Source organism: Oryza sativa, chromosome 12, assembly GCF_034140825.1.
Source record: "Oryza sativa Japonica Group chromosome 12, ASM3414082v1".
Classification (NCBI taxonomy): Eukaryota; Viridiplantae; Streptophyta; class Magnoliopsida; order Poales; family Poaceae; genus Oryza; species Oryza sativa.
The window spans coordinates 1,109,562-1,121,058 of record NC_089046.1 but is presented as its reverse complement, the minus strand read 5'-3'; the positions used below and the strand labels follow the sequence as shown (position 1 = coordinate 1,121,058).

Here is an 11,497-nt window from a genome sequence, read left to right as displayed (position 1 = left end):
GCGAAATTAATTTATGCAAGCTAATCGATTGGTTTGGTTTTCTACTAATTACCTCGAGCGAGCTCGAGGTGGAAGATGTCGTCGTCGCGCGGGCGCGTGCTTGCCCACGCTGGCGGCCTAGCTCCCTGGACTCCTTCGGTTGAGCGCAGCGTCGCCTCCCTTCCCCCAGTCGTGCGCCGCCGCCGCCGTCTCCGCAACCACCACCAGGCGCCGGCGCCGATGCCGATGGATATCTTGGGCCAATCAATCCCGACCATCGCCTCCCTCTTTGGGCTTACTTTACATGGGCTTTGTGATGGGCCTGGCCCACAAAATTACCCCCATCACTATCAGTCTCTCCTTCCCCTTCCTCACACGAATCGAATCGGACTCGGGAGCCCTTCCGCCGCCGCCGCCGCCCCGATGTTGGGACACCTCCGGCGATCCTCCCAACGACTGCCCGTAGCCAACCTCGCCGTATACTCGTAAGAGCTATCCTTTGCCCAAACCACTTTCTCTTTTTTATACCCCCTCTTTCTCCTTCCAACTCAAGTCACCCTTGCTACTACTGGACTGCTGCTTGATTGCTTGTGTTCTTGCGCCATTTACCAACCCAGATAATGTCAGGATGCAGCCTTGTTTTGACTGTAGGCACACCCCAAGTCGGCTCAACATTCTATTCGTTTTAGTGTTGTGCACTAGCAGTGAGCAATATTTAGTCTTTTGTTTTTAATTTTGTCTTTCCATGTAATTCTTGAAGCTGTGTGAAGACTTTAAGCAACCAACCTACTGATTGGAGATTGCTAGCACTAGTTTAAAAGTGTATGATAGATAACAAAACTTGTTATTGATCCAACATGCATTCTTAAATCAGGAGCTTTTAGCGTTGTTGTTCTTGTTACTGAGAGTAGTTTTTAACGAGGTTGCTTCTTGCTAGTCAAAAGTGACTAATGTTACTTATGTTACTGTTCTCTACATTGTGCAGGATCCAGAGTTCACATATTGAGGTACTCTCCTTTGTCCTTTCCTTCACCACAACATTTTACACCCCTTTTACAAATTCACCGTTCCATTCATGCCCCTGCTTTTAGTTCATAGCCGGCTGGTGTAGAAACCATTCTACCAGGAATTTCTCTGTAGATACAAGTAATAAAGTTTCCAACGATCGGGGGTATCAATCAAGGGAGTTGAAACCAAGCCTTGTGAAGGTACGTACACAAAGCTTAAACTGTATACTTATCTTTGTGTGTCTTTCATTTTTCAAGCCACAAGGTTTGAACCTTAAAGTTGTTCCCTTAGTATCTTAGACTAGTGTGCCAAATTAGTGTAGTTACCTATTCCAGTCATACTTATAGGAGGATTATCTATTTCTTCACAGTTAATCTATATCCCTGTTACCATGGCACTGTCCCTTGTTTATGTTTCCGGTTACTCCCCGAAGGCTTAAGATTCAACCCATTTCATTTTTCTAATCCAACCAGTTTCACTAAATTTTCTGTTGTAGGATGGTTTTGTTTTTGCCTGTGTTGTGACTCTTATCTTTTGAGACTGCTGGATGTTTACCTTCACAGTCCTAGAGTTATAGAAGATTGGTGATTGATTATTAAAGAAATTGGCTTTGCATTGCAGGATGATGTTGCAATCATCAAACACATACAAAACAGTACAAAGGAATTGAAACAAGGGCCAGTTGGGAAAAATCTATCATCGGCAGAGAAAAGGAAATTTCTTGTCAACACTGTATGCACAGCTAGTTTTCGTATTGTCTAGTTTACTATTTGACAGCATGAAGTCTCTATGATAATTAGGTTTTGTTTATAATCGGCAGAGAAAAGGAAATATCTTGTCAACACTGTATGCACAGCTAGTTTTCGTATTGTCTAGTTTACTATTTGACAGCATGAAGTCTCTATGATAATTAGGTTTTGTTTATAATTGCTTCCTGGTAGAGACCAATCAATAATTTTTATAACTTGTAGCTGCTTGACCTGGAAGATTCAAAAGAAGGTGTTTACAGCACTCTGGATGCTTGGGTTGCCTTTGAACAGGAGTTTCCTGTGGCCTCGTTAAAGCAAGCACTTGTAGCTCTTGAAAAGGAGGAACAGTGGCATAGAATCGTCCAGGTTTTGGATATTATAATTTACTTGATTTTAATTGTGTTTTATCGTTTGTAAACCCAAAATTAAATAATTGGCTAACTACATGGTTAGGTGATAAAATGGATGCTGAGTAAAGGACAAGGGAAGACTATCAGAACATATGAGCAATTAGTGTGTGCGCTTGAGAAGGACAACAGAGCAGATGAAGCTTGCAGAATCTGGGAGTTGAAGATAGCCCATGATCTACAATCAGTTCCATGGCGGTTTTGCCGTCTTATGTTGGGTATTTACTACAGAAATAATAGGCTAGATACGCTTGTCAAGGTATGGATCTTAAGTCTTTGTCCATCAAGTACTGTTTTTCTTATATTTTAAGCTAATGATCCTCAGTAGAAGTTGATGGGTCTTGAGTGATCAATGATGCCGCTTAGTCTCTTACAGATTCTATATTATGATAAAACCCACTTATGTGTATTTCATTTCCCTGTTTTTGCTTATGATTTCAGCTCTTCAAGAATCTTGAAGCATGTGGTCGTAAACCTCCAAGCAAAGATATTGTACGGAAAGTTGAAGACACATATGAAATGCTTGGTCTAGTAGAGGAGAAAAAGGAATTGCTTGAGAAATACAAGGAATTGTTTGACAAGCCATCAAGTAATGATAGAAAGAAAGGGCGGCAGTTCAAAAAGGCTGAGAAGAACACGAAAACCGGCTAGACATGTAGTGATGCCTGCACCTCTAAAATCTACAGCATCGAGCTTCCAGGATGGCATAAGCTTAGAGCTTCACAGTGCAGGTTGGAAACATCTGAATATCTGCCAGTCTCTTGCCCTTGAGTTTCACAATGCAAGTATGTATCCCCCGGAAAAAAAAAATAGAGTATGTACGGTAGTACAGTTGTTGGAATATAAAGCTGTGATCATTGTTTCCTACAACTGTCGCTTCAAGCATTGTTGTCATTCCTTTTGCCTCCGTCCAGATTTGTTTCTGACAGTGTATCCATACTCAGATCAGAGCCTGATGTGATGCAGCAAGCAATGGTATTTGCTATGCCCTCTGAATGTTAATACATCCCGTATTTTTTAACTGATGCTTCCAACAAAACACTGCTCTGAATGTTAATACATCCCGTGTTTTTTAACTGATGCTTCCAACAAAACACTGCTCGTGTTCAATCCTTGGCACATTTGTTATTCCGTCTTCCTCTGTCCAGATGTGTTACTGAGCGAGCATCCAGAATTACATGAGAACCTGATGTGATGAAGCGAGCAAATTGTTGGTATTTGGCGTGCCGTCTGAACATGTTCTCTTGTTATTTGATGCAACCATTGGCACATCGGTTAATGGGCCAACCCAAGAAATATATATACTACTCCCTACTCCCTCCGTTTCAAAATGTTTGACACTGTTGACTTTATAGTACGTGTTTGACCATTCATCTTATTCATATCATTTGATTTATTGTTAAATATACTTTGATGTACACATATAGTTTTACATATTTCACAATTTTTTTAATAAGACGAACAGTCAAATATGTGCTAAAAAGTCAATGGTGTCAAACATTTTGAAACGGAGGGAGTAGCTCGCTGAGCCAGCCGATTGATCTGTCAATCTCTATGACAGGATTAGTTGAGATGGAATCGTATTCGCTGTTGTCTCCTATTTCCTTTGTGTACAAGTTGTGCAATCTACGGTGTATATAATCCGATTCAGGAGGTGTGCGGCTAATATAATCCGATACGATTTCGAATTCACGACCCAAGAGTTTGTATATAATCGGATCGAGGTGTGTACATCTGATTTGTGTTGAAGATCCAAGAGTAGCTAGCAACCTGATCCAGAGGAAGACGAAGAACATGGCGATGACGGAGGAGGAGATGCCGGCGGCGAAGAAGATGAAGATGACAAAGGAGGAGGTGTTGCTGGCGTATCTGTCGCGCGAGGAGGAGGATGGGAAGAAGAGGAAGAAGGTGGTGAGGAGGCTGGGGAAGGAGGAGGTGGAGAGGCTGCTGTCGGTGACGGTGACGGTGACCGTGCCGACCCTCAGCGAGGAGGCGATGGAGGAGGACGATGAGGACGACGAGGAGGATGTGCGGGAGAGGGAGATGCTGCTCCGAGCCGACCGGACGCTGAGGGAGGCCGTCATGAGCATGCGCAAGGACCAGGACCTCATCCGCTCCCTGTTCGAGGCCAAGGGCTACGTCGACGTCCTGGACGAGGTCTCCGACGACGACGACGACATGGAGATGGAGCCGTTGTAACATAACTTCACCTGTAATCTGAAATATACCGGAATAAAACACATACCAGCTATTTCTTTTGATTACGGATTTAATTTTTAAGTAGTTAATATGATATTGATTTACTAGACCGTCATATCAGTGTCACGTAGGACGATGGAGCCATCATGTAAACTGCTAAGGGATTCGATTTACACTAGTTTTAATAGTCGATGGATACTCTTCTGTGGTTGAGGGATGAAAATGAAAGTTAAGTTTTTCCTAACGCAAACAGCGCTGATTTTTTTTATGTAAGCACATGCATACAACCTAGTAATCCTATCTTTCTATAAAGTTAAGGCCCTCTACATCCTAAAGCTCAACATGCAAAGATGCTACGTCATCCGCTAACATTTACTACATCTCAAATCTCATGCAAGCATGCTAATTTATTAAGTTTTAGAGCTTTAAAATGCAAGCATGTTAATTAAATTATCATCCCACATAATTCACATAATATTTCAATATATCTCTCCATCACTTTTTATAATATCCTATATGCCTATATAGTTCATCTCACTTAAATTTTAGAGCTTTAAAAAATTCAAGCATGTTAAATCATCATTCCACATAATTCTCAAAATATTTCAATATCTCTCTCCAAGTCTCCATCATTTTGTATAATATCTATGTACCTATGCATGTTATTTCTCTCTTCTGTCATTAAGCTATATCATCTCAATTGTTTTTAGCCCTCAAATGATTAATCTATGGTTGGAATTATCTCTCTTATTTTCTTCTCTCATAAAACCACATCATATTACTTTTAAAATTAGGTCATTATTCTATATACCATTTAAATTATGATAAACCATATCAACTTATGCAAGTTTCTATCATCTAACTATATTACACATTATTTATATTTCTTAACATCATACCAAACTCCCACAGCAACACGCGGGGTTTCACCTAGTTACAAAAATGAGCATGCAACAACCACATATATAGGCAAGACGCTCAATGAAGCACGGTGCATCCATTGATCCAGTTGATCAACAAACTATTGGCCCGCTGAAAACGTTAGCGCAACGAACCGCGTCCAATTGGTTAATTAGATGCATCATTACGCGAGCAAACATGTTTAAGCATGGTTTGATTGTGTTGTTTTCGTTTTACAACTTATTGTAGCATATGTATTTCTTACATTATTTTCTAAAACAGAAAACATTATTTCTTAATGTAAACGAAAACATTATTTCTTAATGTAATCCGAGTATTGCTATTGGCTGAAAGAGAAAAGGAGAATTAATACTATCAGGCTGCTCGCACTTTAAAAACCACAAAACACCCCGCAAAAAAACCGCAAAACAAATAGCTCATGAACTTTTGTTAGAACCGGATATTGACAGTGGTCACGTGGGTAGGTTGGTTAGAATTAGAATTCCAAACAATACGTGCTGTAATTACTGGGCTGCGCGCATGTGTCAGCGAGACACGGACCGGTTTGCAGGAGGACCCAGGCCGAGTCCGAGTCCGATCCATTCGTGGTGGGCTGGACCGAGTCGGAGGCCGGGATGCGAAAGGCATTAAAGGCGGAGGCGGTGTCGAACTCGAACCCAAGGCCCAAGATACAAAGAAGAAGAAGAGAGCGAGAGGAGAAGTAAACCCAATATGTAGCTCCAAGGATGGCGTGTAGGATCGAATCACAAGAATTAAACCAACTAGATGGGGGTGAATGGTTGGTATACCCAAAAACCAAAAACTTTTAGCGGAAATAAAAGTTACCCTCGAAATCGACGGAAGTCGGTCTGACCGCCCGTATGTCGCCGGTCTGACCGCCGCTTGCCGCCGGTCTAACCGCTGAAACCCGGTAAACACAAATCGAAGAACTTTTAAAGTGGATGACGACTTTATTGATTCTCTCTATGTTTACAACGTGCACCAACAGCACTCCTTACAAAAATTTCGACTAAACTTGAAACCCTAACTCAAAACTCAACTCAATTGCTCTCAAAAGCGATACCGGGAAGCCTCACGCTCCCCCTCTATTTATACATGAGGTAGGCAGCCTAAAGCCACGAACCAAACTCATACTAAGAGGCCTAAACAACTTAGGAAACCCTCTAGTACAAGAAAGAAACTTTACATAACCAATCGTACCAAATTTGAACTCCTTCCAAATTCGACTCCGTATCCCATACGCACATAATAACTCCATCGTATGCCATATGAAATCTCCATCAACCACGTGCATCAACTCTAGCCTAAGTATCCCGCATGATCTCTGATCACCACGGACGTCGTCTTATCTCCAAGCCGACTCCCTATCAATCACCGCAAATACTCTCCCGAGGCATCGAGTCACCTACACATGAAATAAATAAAAAAACCATATTCTGAGACCAAGTTATCTCCAACTTGACTCATTAGTAGCAGACAACAGTATTACATACGTATAGTATTCATCGAGAAGTCATAATCATGAAATAATCACGGATATCCAAACAAACAACCCGAAACCGAAACCGACACAGTGTCGGCCGGTCAGACCGTGGGCTGGCCGGTCCGACCGCTCGATCACCGCCGGTCTGACCGGCATACACAGCCCGGTCTGACCGGTCACATGAAATAATAAAATCCTGCGATTACCTGTGAATCCAATCATCTCCAAAACCACTTCGTGAATAAATTCCAAATAACAAAACCAATAATCTCCAATGTCTAATTGTTCATCACAGAATAATAATCAAAAATACCTTTGATTTTATATGGCGATGATGAGGGGGTGCGCCGATGGGGAGAAGCGGCGGCCCCATTTCGAGCTGGTGTCGGCGGCGAAGAAGAAGAAGACGACGACGACAGAGGATGATCATGAGGAGGTGTTGCTGGCGTATCGGCCGCGCGAGAAGGAGGACGGGAAGAAGAGGAAGAAGGTGGTGAGGAGGCTGGGGAAGGAGGAGGTGGAGAGGCTGCTGTCGTTGAAGCTGGCCGTGCCGACCCTCAGCGAGGAGGTGGTGATGCCTATGCCTGACGACGACGAGGATGATGTGTGGCAGAAGGAGGTGCTGCTCCGAGCCAACCGGTTGCTGAGGGAGAGCGCCATCAGGATGCGCAAGAACCAGGAGCTTATCCGCTCCCTCTTCGAGGCCAAGGGCTATGTCGACGTAGAGGATGAGGTCTCCGACAACGAGATGGACATGGACATGCAGCTTGTCTAACATAACTTCACTTCACCTGTAATAATCTGAAATATATATATACTGCAATCTGGAATACATACGGGAAAGTTCTCTTAATTGTTGTGTTGGGCCCTCTAGTGCAATAAGAATCATGATGTGGTCGACTTTTGTACCCATGAAGGCTCTTGAAGATGCAAGTTTCTGCTTTCGAAACCCCGAAAGATGACGATCAAACACTATATGTACCGTGCATGTCTGCCCGGGACCGGGAGGCTAAAGTGTGTAAACTACTCCTAGCTAGCTAGCTAGACGCGTTTAACTGGAGTTCCTTGAAATATCATCTCTGATTTAATTTGTTCGTACAGAGAATTGCCAAATTCTTAACCAAGTGATCTGCTCATTTCTCACTGCCAATTGATCTGCTTTGCAAGTTTGAGTTTTCTTAGGTGTGATGTGTGAAGAGGATCTGCTTGCTGTATACAGTTTTTTTTCTCTTTTTCACGGAGAGTTAATAGGTCCCTTAAAGGCGGAAGAGGATCCTCTCATTTACTTCCCTATGACTTTTAAGTGGCACAAGTTAGTGGAAAGTAAGTTAGAGAATCTTAATCCCTTAACAGCCATGACCTCGAAAGAGACCATTAATTAATTGAGTTCCACTACGATACTCTCTACTAGTATTACGGTACTCTCTACTGGTATTACGAAGCAATCTAAACCGTTTGTCCCATTTGATTAAAGGGTTCAGATTTATTTATAATATCACCTTAGGTAATGGTAAACCGGTAGTAGAAACGTGAAGGAGCATTATTATAAAAAAAAACGGAGAGATGCAATCGTCATTTTAGCAGTGACTAAATCTTTTTTTTCTTCTTTAGCTTTTTTTATGAATATGGGCAATGCCAATGTAATGGATGGCCATATATCAATCTAGACGGGAAAAAACATATGACAAAGCTATCCCTAATTATTATATTAATAAATTATTGATTTACCCTTAATAATAAGGCAAAATTGGTTATATGCCTAATAATATTGATAGTATTATACCACTAGGAGAGAGTATAGGAGCGCTCTAATTAATTATCATGTTCCATGTAGTACGTCAATACAATTAGCTAGACTGGTAGAGAATTACTACAGTTGTTTCAATTCAGTAACACGTACTTGAGGACAGCACAAATTAATTAATTTCGATCGCTGCAGTTCACTGTTGAAAAGTTAAGAATGTACTGACCATGGCCATGAGCAGAACAAATAATAGTCTCTTTGGCCTAACAATTACTACCAATCTCTAATCTCTCTTTTAGTACTACTAGTAGCACAGTCTACACAGAGGAAGTGAGATTCAGAAGAGCAGGAGTAAATGTACTAAGTATTTACTCCATCCATCCATCCGTCCCAAAATATAAGACTTATAATTAATTTTCTTACATAGTCTTATATAATATACTTTAACCATTAATACATTTCATGTTAGGTTTCTGACAAATATGAAATTAGCCTCGTATGAAAAATCTTCAAAATATAAATATAGTGATATAACGTACATATATAATACTTAACATAAATAAATATAGCCTAATTTTATTTTTTTTAAGAAAAGGGAGCGCTCTGTAATTTGGGAGGAGTATTTATTTAGACAAAGGAGGAAGTAGTACATCACATCAATTAAGCAATAGAGCAGGGAGATAAAATAGTTAGTATGTTTGATTAACAATGGGGAATAAATTCATTTGAGGTCTCTTAATTTTACACTTAATCCGATTTTCATCCTTGAACTTCAAAACCAGATATAACCAGTCCTTGAACTTTCAAAACCGGTGCAAACGAGATCCCTCGGTGGTTTTGGCTTACGTGGCTGGTTTAACTAGGTCTTCGTCCCACGTGGTATTGATGTAGTGCTTACGTGCCAATTCCATCCTAGAAAAGTAATAAAAACCGTGGTCCCACATATCAATTAAACACAAAAATTAATAAAAAAAAATGGTGGAACCCACGTGGATCCTACATGTTATTCTCTCTCCCTCTTCTTCCTCATCCTCACTCCTCTTTTCTTCCCAGCCATGGAACTAGCTCACCTTCCTCCCCATTCTCGCGTGCCCGCGGCGGGCGGCCCGACAACATGAAGGTTGTGGCCGTCCTCGGGTGCTTCTCCTCGCGCTGTGGCACCGCCTCACGGTCGTCGCCGCTGCCGTTGTCGTCGTCCCCCCAGTCCCCGCCGCCACTGAGGACGACGACGACGCCGCCGCTGATAACGACGCGGGGTCATCTGGGATGACGCAGCCACATGGACCAGCACGAAGTTAACGAGGTCTCCATCTCCTCCCTTTGGACGCATGGCAACAAGAGGAGAGGGGAGAGGGGAGAAGGAGGCGTCGTCGTCCTTGGGCTGGCCTCCGATTGCTCAGCGTCGTCCGCGCCGCCAACGTTGTTGTCGTTGTCCTCAGCCGCCTTGCCTCTCGCCTGTGCTCCGCCTGCCGCCCGCCCTAGCCTTTGCCTGCTCTGGCCCTCTTCTTGCAGGAGAGAGAAAGGGGATAGGGAGAGAACACCGCGGCGCGGGCCTGGGCGCTGGAGGTGCACGCGCTGTGGAAAGGACCTGACGTGACGCTGTGGGTGGCGCCGGCCGTTGCGGCCGCCCCGCCTCCTCCCTCCCTTCCCTAACCCCACACACTGTCCTCCTCGCCTCATCCCTCTCCGGCCGCCGCTCGCCCTACCCTGCCCGATCCGCCCCGCCCATAGCCCGCTCCAGCCACCGCTCGCCCATGCTCTGCCAGCCGGCCACAAGCAGGGGGAGAAAGAGGATAGAGAGATACTAAGAGAGAGAGACGAGGGGAGAGGGAAGAAGGGAGGTGTAACACCCTGAAAATTCGACCGACAAAATTAAAACTCTAAAAATGCGGGCTTTCAAAAACTTTTTAAACCAATTGCATCATGCCGACTTTATTCGCCTGTTTCATTGGATTTTGATGTCGGAGTCTATTAATCGCGAATAATGAATAACTAGCTAGGAACAAACCATAAAAGAAAATCTAGTTGACTAAATAAATAATTAAAATATAAATTAAAATAAAGGTTAGGTGGGTTTGGAAATAAATAAAATATTATCGCAACCAGATTAGCAATAATTAAATTTTAGTACGATGGAATAACCCTAATTAAAATAAACTATATAAACAGAATATGAGTGATATTAAATTAAGGAGGATTTTAGTTAGGATAACACAAATGTGGGATGTACTTCATTTATACAAGATTTAGAAATTATGAAATCAAATTTACTTTGAAAATAACCTAAAATCGGGAATAATAGGAAAGTGCACTATTCATTGCCCGCAAGGTGTTCGATGTGGTCCCTAGCCTTTCCCCTTCTCTCCCACCTCTCCCCTAGCCCAGCCCCCTCCTCTGCCCCGCGCGCCGCGCGCCCGGCCGCCCCGAGCCCCGTGCCGTCGCATCGCCGTCGCGTCGCCCGTTGCCACCGCGTCGCCGTCCCATCGCGCCGCGCACCGACTCGTCGCCACTGCCGAGCCGTCGCCGTCGTCGCCTCGCACCCCGTGCCACGCCGCTCCCCCGAGCCCCGTGCCGCCGCTGTTACCGCGCCGCGCCGCCCGTTCCATCGCCGCGCGCCGTCACCATCCGGTCGTCGCGTCGCCTCGCGCCTCGCGCCCGCGCGCCGCTCGCCCGTTCCATCACCGCGACGCGAGCCTGCCGCCTCGCGCCCCGCGCCGCTGCTGTGAGCCGTCACCGCGCGTCGACGTCGCTGCGCGACCGTCCCATCGCTGCGCGCGTCCCATCGTCGCTCCGAGCCGCGCGCCGCCGCTGCCGAGCCGTTCCCATCGCCGTCCCCTCGCCTCTGCCGCGCCGCACCAATGTCGCCGTCGCCACCGCCGCAGGTCGCCGTCGTCTCGCGCCTCGTGCCGCCCGCCGTCGCGTCGCCGCAACCGTCGCGTCGCCTCGCGCCGCGTGCCCCCACCTCGCGCCCCGTATCGCCGTCGCGTCTCTCTTCTCCCTTCCCCCC

The 11,497-nt window shown here is 44.6% G+C and overlaps 1 protein-coding gene across 1 annotated transcript; it reads left to right on the top strand.

The window, feature by feature from the left end:
* The first annotated feature begins 361 nt into the window (after positions 1 to 361).
* Positions 362 to 3,164, top strand: LOC4351365 (pentatricopeptide repeat-containing protein At4g18975, chloroplastic). Its single transcript, XM_015764571.3, has 7 exons — positions 362 to 464; positions 965 to 986; positions 1,071 to 1,187; positions 1,609 to 1,719; positions 1,959 to 2,102; positions 2,190 to 2,402; positions 2,585 to 3,164. Exons 1-7 carry the CDS (start codon positions 403 to 405, stop codon positions 2,792 to 2,794), a joined length of 879 nt encoding a protein of 292 aa, XP_015620057.2. The 5' UTR covers positions 362 to 402; the 3' UTR covers positions 2,795 to 3,164.
* The last annotated feature ends 8,333 nt before the right edge of the window (positions 3,165 to 11,497 follow it).